Source organism: Silurus meridionalis, chromosome 4, assembly GCF_014805685.1.
Source record: "Silurus meridionalis isolate SWU-2019-XX chromosome 4, ASM1480568v1, whole genome shotgun sequence".
Lineage (NCBI taxonomy): Eukaryota > Metazoa > Chordata > Actinopteri > Siluriformes > Siluridae > Silurus > Silurus meridionalis.
Window position 1 is genome coordinate 35,180,107 of NC_060887.1, and position 13,147 is coordinate 35,193,253.

Sequence of the window (13,147 nt, forward strand, 5' to 3'; positions counted from 1 at the left end):
AACTGGAGTTAGCGAGCTCTCCCTTCACCCAGACTCAACACGTTACAACGGCTTGTATCTAAACAGTAGCCGAGCAAGAAAGTCATTGTTCACTGTCTTCCTCCTTCCTTTCACAACTATTTCTCTCGGGAGTTTATCTTTTGGCATCATCGTGCGTTTAAAAAAAATAAACTTTTTTATCTTTAACGTGCGTGAATAAATCCGACCGCCGGTGACAGAAAGTTTTACTTCCCATGATCCGTGAACAACACATGAGCATCTTGGCGGCAGGGATTGAAATATTTAACAATGTCTGTAAAGGTCAATTCTGTTCTTATTTATTCCTGTAAATGTATTTTTGATTGTTTTTCGGTGCATCGATGTTGCGCTGTACTTTAAGAGCTCCTGCACGGGCGATCTGGACGATTTAATTCGCTTTTCCGATGTGTGAAATGCAAATCCTGTCTGCGGCGTGGCCTTTCTGCAGTTATTCATTTGTCTGTCTTTATTGAGTTTGTGTGTGATGTTCTGTACATTGTGGTTTTAAAAGGTTAAGAGGAATCGTTTTATGGCTCTCTTCATCTCCTGCTCCCCAATCAGCACTCTACCATCATATAACAGAGCCCAACTGGGAATCTGAAGGCTATCCCAGGCCTTCCCCGGGACACGAGAGACCAGGACGTCGAGACAGGACGGCGTGACACGCGCAGAGGAGAGTACTATTTGCTCTCTGATTAGGGATGTAAAATTGCGATCTATGCGTCTCTTTTTTAGTTAATCGGAGAGACCACATGTTGAGTTTCGTATCAGATGTAATTCCTAGAAATCAGAATGCTGGTTATCATCATATGTAACATGAATATCTGGAATGCCTGAGCAGACCCACAGAACTCATCAAAAAAACGTGTTATTTAATTTCACAGCGTGTTAAAGATGATGTAAAGTTTTGCGAATGCGAGTGTGAGCAAAGTTTGATAATGATCATGTGAGAGCAACCCTCAGTCATCATGTGGATAGATAGATAAAGCGCGAGACAGAGAGAGAGAGAGAGAGAGAGAGAGAGAGAACGAGGGAGGAATCAGCTTTAGAAATACAACCGGTCTGAAATGGCTCCTGGGAGATGGCTCATGACCTGCATGCGAATCCACCAGTACGGCTCCATGGGGTTGTAGCGCGTGAACGGCCGTCTGGAAACGACGGCGTCTGTGATGTCGTCCAAAACTGGCGTGACGTCGCGCTGGCCGCTATTGCAATAGGAGCGCATCAAGGCCATGTACTGCTCAAAGTGGGGCTTTCCGTAGTCCTCCTGCACACTAGGGGGCGCCTCTTTCCACAGCTTCTCGGCCGTAGAGGCCACGATGTCGCGGGTCAGGATTCCCGTCGCCACGATGAAGTTCCCGGGCTCGATGACGGACACTTTAACCCCCCAGGCCTTCATCTCGTACCGGAGGCAGTCGGAGAAGGCCTCCACACCGTATTTGGAGATGCAGTACGGGGAGCGCAGAGCGTTTCCCATCCGCCCGTACATGCTGGCTATGTTCACCACACGGCCTGGAACACAGCAGCAACTTTCAGCTTTTATTGACTGTTCAAAAACTGGTCAATGACAAAAAGAGTTTTTCAAAATACCGAAAATAATTCCCATTTTCAACGTAAGTACATGGAGGTGCGAAGAGGACATGCATTATCAATTTTTGTGATCTCGAATGAATTTTTCAATTCACACGTGCGTATGGTTATTATCCATCATGCTGCCTCTAGAACATGCTCTTACGCCCAGTACACGGAAAAATTAAGCACTGGTGACTATCAGTTATCAATTAATTAACTAATAATAACAATCAAGTAATTAATTAAATAACAATCAATTAATTAACTAACTAACTAATAATAACCAATTAATTAATCAACTAATTTAAGTCGTAATAACGAGAAAATTAAAAGAAAGGGAAATATAATGGAGGACTTCCATATAAGTAGGATGTTTTCTGTCTTATTTATTTATTTGTTTGTTTAGGTTTATTATTAAAAGTTGTAAGTAGAACACACTATTATTTTTTTAAAGGTTCTAAATCTTAATTATCCTACAAACGCAAAAGAACCCATAGAAATGTATGACGCTATTTTCCAGATGACCTGAACAACAATAACTTAGAGTTAATTCATGCGTGTATGTACAATAAACCTCAAAATAAAAACAGTGTACCAAGTATATGCTCTTCAAAAGGTTCTCCACGGGTGTTCTTGGAATCCCTTTGTGATCGAACACGTTGTAGGGTTCTACATAAAGTCTTTAAGGGTTTCTTTTCAGAAACACTTTCAAACATAACTTAAGAAGCCAAGAATCCCTAATTATTAACTAAATCCTTCAAGAACCCTAGAGGAACCTGAGTACACTGAGTTCCAAGACCTAAGAGTGTACCAAGAGTTTACAAAGGTGGGTTTTCTAAATGAGCTGAACATCTGCCAGGCTCTTGTTATTAAAATGTAAATAATTACCAATAATTAGGAGTTTGTACCACACACTTATCCAGAACCTTCAAGGGTTCCTGTTTGGTTTCTACAATAGTGTTTTTTATCTGTGTGCTTTCCATGTAGAAGTCTTTAAGGAGGTGAGAATCCATCCATCCGGTATGACTACAGAGAACCCCAGAGGAACATACTCTCTAAAGAGAATATGCTCTTCAGGGATTCAGTAAACAATCAAGGGTTCTTAGCTTTCCATAAACATGTTCTACTTGTAACGTTGTCTGACATTTGTGAATAATTTCTGATGGGGTACATGGAACCTTTTAGGGGCTCCTAGTTGTTTCTACAACAGTGCCATCATAAACATGTCCAAGTAGATATTTTTGGAAGAATAAGCACCAATAAAGAACCATTTAATAAAACATGTAATAACATGACAAGATGCACTTTAGAGAAGGGTTCTTCAAGAGATCTTCAATGTTTAAAAATTCTTAGCTCCAACGAAACGGCTCAAATCAGTACATTTCCAAAAACAAACAAATCAGATTCATGAAAATGTTTTTGGACCTTCAGAACTCTTTCCAAACAAATTTCAGAGGTTTTGAAGGAACTGGCAACCGAACTACATCCATGCATTGAGTAGAAGTTCATGCTAACCAGCTTGAATGTGTGTGTGTTGTTTTGTTTGTAAAAGTGTGTGTTACCTTTCGCTCTGCGGATGAGAGGCAGAACAGCTTTGGTCACTCGAATGGTTCCCCAAAGGTTGACCTCTGACACCTGCTTGTACGTGTCCATGGTGGTGAATTCCACCTCCCCGAACATGGAAACACCGGCGTTGTTCACCACGGCCCACAAACCTGCAGAGAAAGAAAGGGAAGTGGAAGCTCAGTGGTGGAGATCTGTTGCTATAAACTCTCTGACCCCAACGCTGTTAGTGGGAAGAGGATTCTTGGTGGTTCAGGTGATGGACTTTGAAACAGAAGGCCATGAGTTAAATTCCCAGCACAACCAAAATGCCACTGCTGGGACCTTGAGCGAGGCCCTTAACCCTCAACTGATGAGATGTAAAAATTTAATATGCAATTATACAAATCACAGTGCAAAGTATATGTTCATGGAGTTGGCTTTGTGCAATGTCATGCTGGAACAGGTTTGGGTCTGCTGGTTCAAGTGAAGATAAAATGTACAATATAAATAATATGTGTGTAGATGGATGGACGGATGGATGGACGGATGGACGGATGGATGGATGGATAGAAAGTACAAACATGACTGCACACCTCTCTCTGGGTTCTCCAGGTTGGCCCTAATGAATTCCACAGCTTTAGAGACCTGCTCATCACTGCACACATCCAGCTGCACCACCTTCAGCCTGTCACAGTGCATGTTCTCCAGCTCCATCGCCCCCTCACCAGCCTGGTCCTGTGGGTCGACACCATATTATACACTCAACAACCAGTCACACTCTCAACACCACCTCACACACTCAACAACCAGTCACACACTCAACAAACAGTCACACTCTAAACACTACCTCACACACTCAACAACCAGTCACACACTCAACAAACAGTCACACTCTCAACACTACCTCACACACTCAACAACCAGTCACACACTCAACAAACAGTCACACTCTAAACACTACCTCACACACTCAACAACCAGTCACACACTCAAGACCACCTCACACACTCAACAACCAGTCAAACACTCAACAAACAGTCACACTCAACACCACCTCACACTCAACAACCAGTCACACACTCAAGACCACCTCACACACTCAACAACCAGTCAAACACTCAACAACCAGTCACACTCAACACCACCTCAAACACTCAACACCACCTCACACACTCAACAACCAGTCGCACACTCAACAGTCACACTCTCAACACCACCTCACACACTCAACACCACCTCACACACTCAACAACCAGTCACACTCAACAGTCACACTCTCAACACCACCTCACACACTCAACAACCAGTCAAACACTCAACAACCAGTCACACACTCAACCAGTCACACACTCAACACCACCTCAAACACTCAACACCACCTCACACACTCAACAACCAGTCACACACTCAACACCACCTCAAACACTCAACAACCAGTCACACACTCAACACCACCTCAAACACTCAACACCACCTCACACACTCAACAACCAGTCACACACTCAACACCACCTCAAACACTCACCACCTCACACACTGAACAACCAGTCACACACTCAACACCACCTCACACACTCAACACCACCTCACAAACTTAACAACCAGTCACACACTTAACAACCAGTCACACACTCAACAACCAGTCACACACTCAACAAACAGTCACACACTCAACAACCAGTCACACTCAACACCAGTCACACACTCAACAACCAGTCACACACTCAACACCACCACACACTCAACACCCCTCACACACTCAACAACCAGTCACACTCAACAGTCACACACTCAACACCACCACACACTCAACACCTCACACACTCAACAACCAGTCAAACACTCAACACCACCTCACACACTCAACAACCAGTCACACACTCAACACCACCTCACACACTCAACACCACCTCACACACTCAACAACACCTCACACACTCAACAACCAGTCACACACTCAACACCACCTCACACACTCAACACCACCTCACACACTCAAAACCACCTCAAACACTCAACAACCAGTCACACACTCAACACCACCTCACACACTCAACACCACCTCACACACTTAACAACCAGTCACACACTCAACAACCAGTCACACACTCAAAAACCATTGACACACTCAACAACCAGTCACACACTCAACACCACCTCACACACTCAACAACCAGTCACACACTCAACACCGCCTCACACTCTCACCATGTCTCAGACAACAGCTGCACACCTCCATCCACTCATTTTCAACAATATCACAGGAATGATTCATTCTCAAGTTTGGAGAATTAGTTAGTAGAAAAGCAGAAGGAAACAATAAAAGTTTATCTTCTTCTTCTTTTGGCTGCTCTCATTAGGTGTCTCCACAGTGGATCATCCGTCTCCTGATTAGGGTTTTAAAATTCCAGGACTTTTCGAAACACTGAAAACTTTCCAATTGGAATGAACAAAAATATGGAAATTAAAGGGAATGAATGGGAATAAACTGCGAATTTACAAAATTTCAGGTTGGACTATAACAGGGAACTTAAATATAAAATAATTTTGGTTAAAACGACTAGATTTAATGCAATTTCAGTTGAATTTCTACCCTTAACATTCATCAATCACATGCACACTACACACTTAAAGGAAAATTGAAGCCACAGTTCTGCATTTGTGTGTGAAAATTACATCCATTTAAATAAGTTTTAATATTATTTTGGTAAATATATTTTATCTATGGTCAGAATATCCCTGCGCACTTGCTTTTATTATGATTCGGATAAAACAAAGCAGCTCTGCAACACGTACCTTCAGGAAGCATCCGGCAAATACGGTGAAGCCCAGTTTATGGAGGTGTTTGGCTAAAGCATGGCCAAATCCGCTGTCACATCCCGTGATGAACACTGGCTTCCCCTCAACCTGTGGGAGGAAATTACACAATAACGTTACTCGCTGACTTTCTTACCTTCCTGTTAGACTGGCAGTTTGATCTTCAGTTCCTCTAGACCACATTTTTACTCTTCTACTCCTCAAACACACACTGTTTTATGTCACAAGGAGCTTTTTATTAAACTGATGGCTTTAATCTAGTTGCTAAAAGCATCAAGAGCAGTGAAATGTGTAATAAACATTAAGGCAGCAAAGGAAAATCAGGTTAACAGAAAATCCTAAAAAGTTTAACTTCACAATACATACACAATATATTGCCAAAAGTATTGGGACACCTGGTCATAAGTACGGTATGTGATTTTTGAGCATCGCATTCCACATTTAGTCAAAATTTCCTCTTATAATTCCCTCCACTCTTCTGGGAAGATGTTCCTCTAGATTTTGCAGTGTGCTTATGGATATTTGTGTTCATCAACCACAAGGGTATTATGAAAGGCAGGTACTGATGTAGGTGATGTGAGGAGACCTGGGGTGCAGTCAGCGTTCACATTTATCCCAATTGAAACTCTGTGTCGATTCCAAATGTTCATTTAAACTCTTGTGAAAAATCCAGCATTGAAACGAAAATGATTGAAAGAGTGCGAATGAAAATCCAGACAGTATGAGATTTAGGTGCTAAATAGTGGTCAATAATTGTTAGCTACATGAACTACTCTTTTCCCAGTCTCTGAAAAGTTGTACCAGTCGTTTGTCAGCTAGATGAATGCAATGGTTCTCAGATTTTCCCACATAAGCCACACCCTCAATATGTAGTAAAAATCACAGGATGCGAATTCAAAACTGTACCGAAATGACATTTTAAGAAAGATTCACTGATAAAGTAAGAAAGATAAGAACGTTTCAAATCCTGTTATGTAACATCTCACACTGACGTCATCTGTGTTTCTCTTTAACTCCCTGTTATGGACTCTGACCCAAACACACCTACAGCTCTCTTATTACACACTGGCCCAAAACAATCCACACACACACACACACAAAAACGTTAATGTGTCTGTAGAGCAAAATGCAGTTGAAGTGACTTAAAAAAAAAAAATCATACTATTTGCTTCATTCTGAATCGAGACAAGATGATAATCAGATGTTTTGCGCTGAGGATTCATGATTCATCGATCGATCATGCCTGACTACACGTTTGGAACAAACTTTAGTTCGATGAACTGTAGGAACTGAAAACAAACCAGCATGCAAATGAGTTAGTAAGAAAGCTGGTAGGATGGTTGACAGACAGGTGAAGCAAATAAGTTGGTAAGAAGCAAGTAAATAATTTAGTAGGTTCGTTGGTAGGTAGAAATAAAGTTAGCTAAGGAAGAGGTAGGTTGGTAGCAGAAAGCAAGTACAGTGTTACCTTGACCTAGAGTGAATTAATGTATGAATTTTCCGAGGTACGATCGGTCACTCGGTCGATTTTTTGCTTTGTAACGCGAGCAAAATATTGAGGTACGAGCTCAAGACGCCGCTGCTAGATGGCGAAGTGAAGCCAGAAAGCGAAGACTGTGATGAAAATTAAGATAAGCAAAGAAGAAAAAGTAAAACATTTAAAGTTTACGGATACGTAGTGTACAGGAGTGATAGTAAAAAACGAGTTTTCCCTCCACCTCCGCCTATCGCTTCTACCCACCACCCCCGTCCCCGCCCCCCTCCGCCAGCGTCTTCGTTAACTCAAGTCGTCTCATCTCCGATGTGCGAGCAAATTGAGATATGATCTCGGCCACGGAACAAATTAAACTCGTAGGTCAAGGATAACTCGCCGTTCCGAACAAGGAGCAGCGGATTATCGTAGGTACGAATACTTTGATCAAATTTCAAATTTCCACGAGATTCCTCCTCTACCTGTAAAGTCTCATTTTATCTCATTCACATATTCGTATAATGCATCAATTTCTCTTCTTTGCTGGAAGTCTCGCTAATCTCCTGCCGGTCCTAGTTACATGTTCCTGTGACTTTTTCCTGTATGATACCCAGTTTAAAAACATCAAATAGTTTTTCTGGCCTTTGATGTCGAGCTGCTACTGTTTTACACCTCTCTTTTTGTGTTTTTCATTCGAATTCAACTAATGATTTACTTACTTCCGTTATACACGGTTTAATGCGTAAAGCTCACATATCGCTTGGTGAAAAAGTGAAGGTTATATTCTGCTATAAATGTGTATATTATTGCCCTAAATTAATCTTATTTCATAAGTGAGAATTGACTCTACACAACAGACTGTTAGACTACCACTACTGAGATTAATCATGCTGAAATTAAAGCTCAATACTAAGTAACACTAGACGATATTAGCATAAGTTATTTTATTGCTAAGTAAACATGGACTACGCTAATTTTCTCCCAAATTTCTGTACAGTAAACAGTAAGAAAGTGGCAGGTTGGTGGTGGGTATGAAGTGGTGGTAGGTGGGTAAAAGGTGGTAGGTTGGTTTGAAAAAGTTTTGGTAGGTAGATAGGTGGGTAGGTAGAAGTAAAGTAAGTAAATATGTAATTTATTAAACCCAATCAGTCTTACAGCAGGCAAAACCATGATGGGATTTCTCTAAAAACATTTCAATCCAAACCCAAACAAAACCTGACATTTCCTTAGTTCATTAGATGCATGTGTAATGTAGAGCTTCACACTGAACATTGAGGTTTAACTAGAGCTTTGGAGGATTTCTCTCCATCTCTCCATCTCTCCACGTAGCCAGCACTGTATTCTCTATGAGACATGTTTAGAATGATGCTGAGCTGACAGTGATAGAGAGACGCTCACTGGGGGAGATACCTGACACGTCTGAGCATAGCTAAACCGATATCGCTGACTCTTCTAAATGAAGCCATGAGCATGTATAAAGATGGAATAGCAAATTGCTTCAGAGAACACACTCACACACGTCACAAACTTTTCCTAAGAAAAGCAGCGAGTTTGGGAAAACACACAACATCATGAATCATGAATACGGGAAGTGAGCTGCAACTGTTGAGCAAGAACATGTGTAAATCAAAGCACTTGAGGCATTTCCAGCTCACAAATCCATCATCTATCCAGCCTGCAAGGTGATAGCAGATTTTTACTATAACTGGAAAAGTTTGACTCTATGGGTGCTGCATAGATGCATAGATGAATGGATGGATGGATGGATGGATGGATGGATGGATGGAGCTGGGGTCAGACAGCAGGATCAGCCATGGTACACAGGGTTGTTAAGGGCCTTTCTCAAGGGCCCAACCGTGTCAGCTTGGTGATACTGGGGCTTGAATCACCAAACTTCTGATCAGTAAGTGTGGTTAATAGTTATATAGTTTAGTGAAGTAGGAGCTCAGTGGTTAATGCTCTGGATTACTGGAAGGTCTGGGGTTCAAGTCTCAGTATTGCCAAGCTGACACTCATGGGCCCTTGAGCAAGGCCCTTGACCCTCTGTTCTGTATTTTGGCAGATCCCAGGTTCCTTATCAAGCACCTTATCTATAAATGATGCAAAACATCTCACTCGAGCAAAATGACTCGTGTTCGAACCTCAAATTAGACCCCGTATTTAATTTTGGGTGATTCTATAATTGAGATTAAAATCACTAATACAGAGCACAAAAAGCATTTGAAAAGCCAAATAAAAGAAAATAAGACATCGAAACATTTAGCCATTTTGGCAGAAGCCCGTATCCAGAGCGACTTACTACAAAAAAATAAAAAATATATATATATAAAAATGGAAAAACTAAAACAATGAGTTTGTATCATAATAATATTATTATTATTATTATTATTATTATCATTATCATCATCATCATCATCATTATCATTATCATCATCATCATCATCATCATCATTATTATTAGTAGTAGTATTATCATTATTATCATCATCATCATCTTCATTATTATTAGTAGTAGTAGTATCATCATCATTATTATTACCATTGTTATTATTATTATTATTATTATCATTATTATTATTGTTGTTGTTGTTCGTTTGTAGTATAAAATTGACTTAATAACACAAAGGTGCATTTTCTGTTATATTTCAAGAATTAAATTAAGTATTAAATAAACAAGAATTGAAGCTAAGGGTCAGTAGGAATGTTTTGGGATAGAAATATGGCAATAGAATGTATTTAATTGTAAATAAACTCCTTTTTAAAGACCCCCATCTGAGATACTGAGATACAGAGCTACTATGGTAACTATAGTAACCGATGGAGTACGTACAGTACAACGTTTTATTATTATTAGTTTTTTTACGACTATTTACGGCAGCTGCGGTTTGCACGTGCGTGAATATACTTTTATATATATATATATATATATATATATATATATATATATATATATATATATATATATATGTGTGTGTGTGTGTGTGTGTGTGTGTGTGTGTGTGTGCGTGCGTGCGTGCGCGCTTACCGAAACCGAGCCGCGAGGGATCCGGGGCATGGCCACGCACAGCACGAAGAGCGCGTAAAGCAGCGCGAGGCAGTGCGTGGCCCCGGCCTCCTCCGTGAAGCCCGCACAGTGCGCCAGCCAGGCCAGAGCCGCCGGGAGCCCGAAGGCCAGCACCATCGTCAGGAACAGCGAGAAGGCGACGAGCAGCGCGGCGCGGAGCAGCGGCCGTGAAGCCATGTTTCAGCTCCGAGAAGACTGAAGACTGACTGCGGGAGACCAACAGAACAGGGGTTGAGACTGCGGGTCGCGTCCTAAACACAACGCCTCTCACAACCCACACACTACACCTAGTGCACTGCGTCGAGCATACGCGCGACGGATAGGCCGCCTACTGAGTGGAGGGTTTCGAGGATTGGGACGAGGCCTGGTTAAGTGCCATGATCATTATAATCATAATAATCATAAGAGAAGTAAAAAAGTAAAATAAATAAAAAAATTATACAATTACAAAAAATGAAAAAATAAACAAATAAAATAAATAAATGATGAAATATAATTACAACTACTAAAATACTACTACTATAAATACAAAAATATATAAACTATATTATAAAAGTGCAATTAATATTAATAATAATAACAGTAGTTAAATACAATATAAAAACACAAATTCTTTTGTTATTAATAATTAAACTATGTAAATTGTGTACAATATAAATATTCTAAAAATGCTACTACTACTAATAATATTATAATAATACTATAATAATAATAATAATAATAATAATAATAATAATACTAAGTTTTAAAATATAAAAATACTACTATAAATAATAATACATGATATAAAATTCCACTTCTATTCATAACAATCATTTGTATAAAAAGTGTAATTACTACTACTATGAATTATAAATAATATAAAATATAAAAACTGCAATCATTATTAATAATAATTTATAATAATAATAAAGAATATATAACATAATTCCAAAAATACAACCACTAATATTAATAATAATACATTATATAAAATATACATGCATATATATATATATATATATATATATATATATATATATATATATATATATATATATATATATATATATATATATATATATATATATATATATATATATATATATATATAATACATTATATAAAACATACATAAATACTGTTACTACTATTGATAATAAATTATATAAAACATATAATAAAAATATAAATACTTTTATAAATAATTATACTAATAATAGATAAAAGATCTTCAGGATATAATCAGTCTCTGTGACATTACTGTCAATAAAATCTTAATAGCTCACTATTTCTCTAATCTACATATAGTGTAAATTAGTCTTTAAACATGATACTGTAGAATCTGCAGCCCTGATCACATCCACTGAGAGGCAGAATTAGAACAGCCATTGAGCCAAGTCTCAGCCATTACAAAAGCTGTCAGTTCAAATCTTCTAAATATCATCATTTATATTTTCAGGCTGGCAGTGATGCATGGTTCAGGAAGGAGACAGGAAATCGGTGGTAGACGCTGTAAACAAGCCGATATGGTGTAGCATCCAAATTCGCAGTATCTGCTAGTTTTCACTTGCTTCTACATCTCAGACCTTCTCACATACAGGAAACATGAGAGGAGGTGAAAGTCCATCCATATAGGAATGAACATTTATTATACACTAATGCAGAGGTCCATTGGGTTCGTATTTATTTATTTTATATCGTCAAAATGGTAGAAATTACAGGATCAAATATATTTTTGTTATTCCTAATGTTGTTTTTATAATATACAGTACCAGTTTATTAGAAAGGACACTTCAATGTTTTTGTCCATATTTAGATACTATGACTTTTGTTTGATTGGGATTTAAATTGGCTTCTGCCTGCATTTGGCTACTGAAGTGTAATCCTTTATGGAAATTAGTTTTTTTTTTTATTGGATATGAAAAAACCTGGAAAATATATATTTATCTCTGCAAAAATGCTTTATGACAATGTCTATTGTGTAAAAAGTGATATACAGTGAGAAAAATAAGTATTTAAACACTCTGCTATTTTGCAAGTTCTCCCAATTCATGGAGGGGTCTGAAATTGTCATCGTAGTTGCATGTCCACTGTGGGAGACATAATCTAAAAAAAAAATCCAGAAATCACAATATATGATTTTTAAACTATTTATTTGTATGATACAGCTGCAAATAAGTATTTGTACACCTGTCTATCAGCTAGAATTCTGACCCTCGAAGACCTGTTAGTCTGCCTTTAAAATGTCCACCTCCACTACATTTATTATCCTAAATTAGATGCACCAGTTTGAGGTCGTTAGCTGCATAAAGACACCTGTCCACCCCATACAATCAGTAAGAATCCAACTACTAACATGGCCAAGACCAAAGAGCTGTCCAAAGACACTAGAGACAAAATTGTACACCTCCACAAGGCTGGAAAGGGCTACGGAAATTGCCAAGCAGCTTGGTGAAAAAGGTCCACTGTTGGAGCAATCATTAGAAAATGGAAGAAGCTAAACATGACTGTCAATCTCCCTCGGACTGGGGCTCCATGCAAGATCTCACCTCGTGGGGTCTCAATGATCCTAAGGAAGGTGAGAAATCAGCCCAGAACTACAGGAGGAGCTGGTCAATGACCTGAAAAGAGCTGGGACCACCGTTTCCAAGGTTACTGTTGGTAATACACTAAGGCGT

General features: G+C 39.1%; 1 protein-coding gene across 1 annotated transcript; it reads right to left on the reverse strand.

Moving 5' to 3' along the window:
- Nucleotides 1-870: 870 nt before the first annotated feature.
- bdh1 (3-hydroxybutyrate dehydrogenase, type 1) lies at nucleotides 871-10,728 on the reverse strand. The gene is made up of 5 exons (XM_046846175.1): nucleotides 10,449-10,728; nucleotides 5,932-6,042; nucleotides 3,729-3,870; nucleotides 3,153-3,305; nucleotides 871-1,530 (listed from the first exon to the last, which is right to left on the reverse strand). The coding sequence occupies exons 1-5, from the start codon at nucleotides 10,662-10,664 to the stop codon at nucleotides 1,064-1,066; spliced, it is 1,089 nt and encodes a 362-aa protein (XP_046702131.1). The 5' UTR covers nucleotides 10,665-10,728; the 3' UTR covers nucleotides 871-1,063.
- Between the last annotated feature and the right edge of the window lie 2,419 nt (nucleotides 10,729-13,147).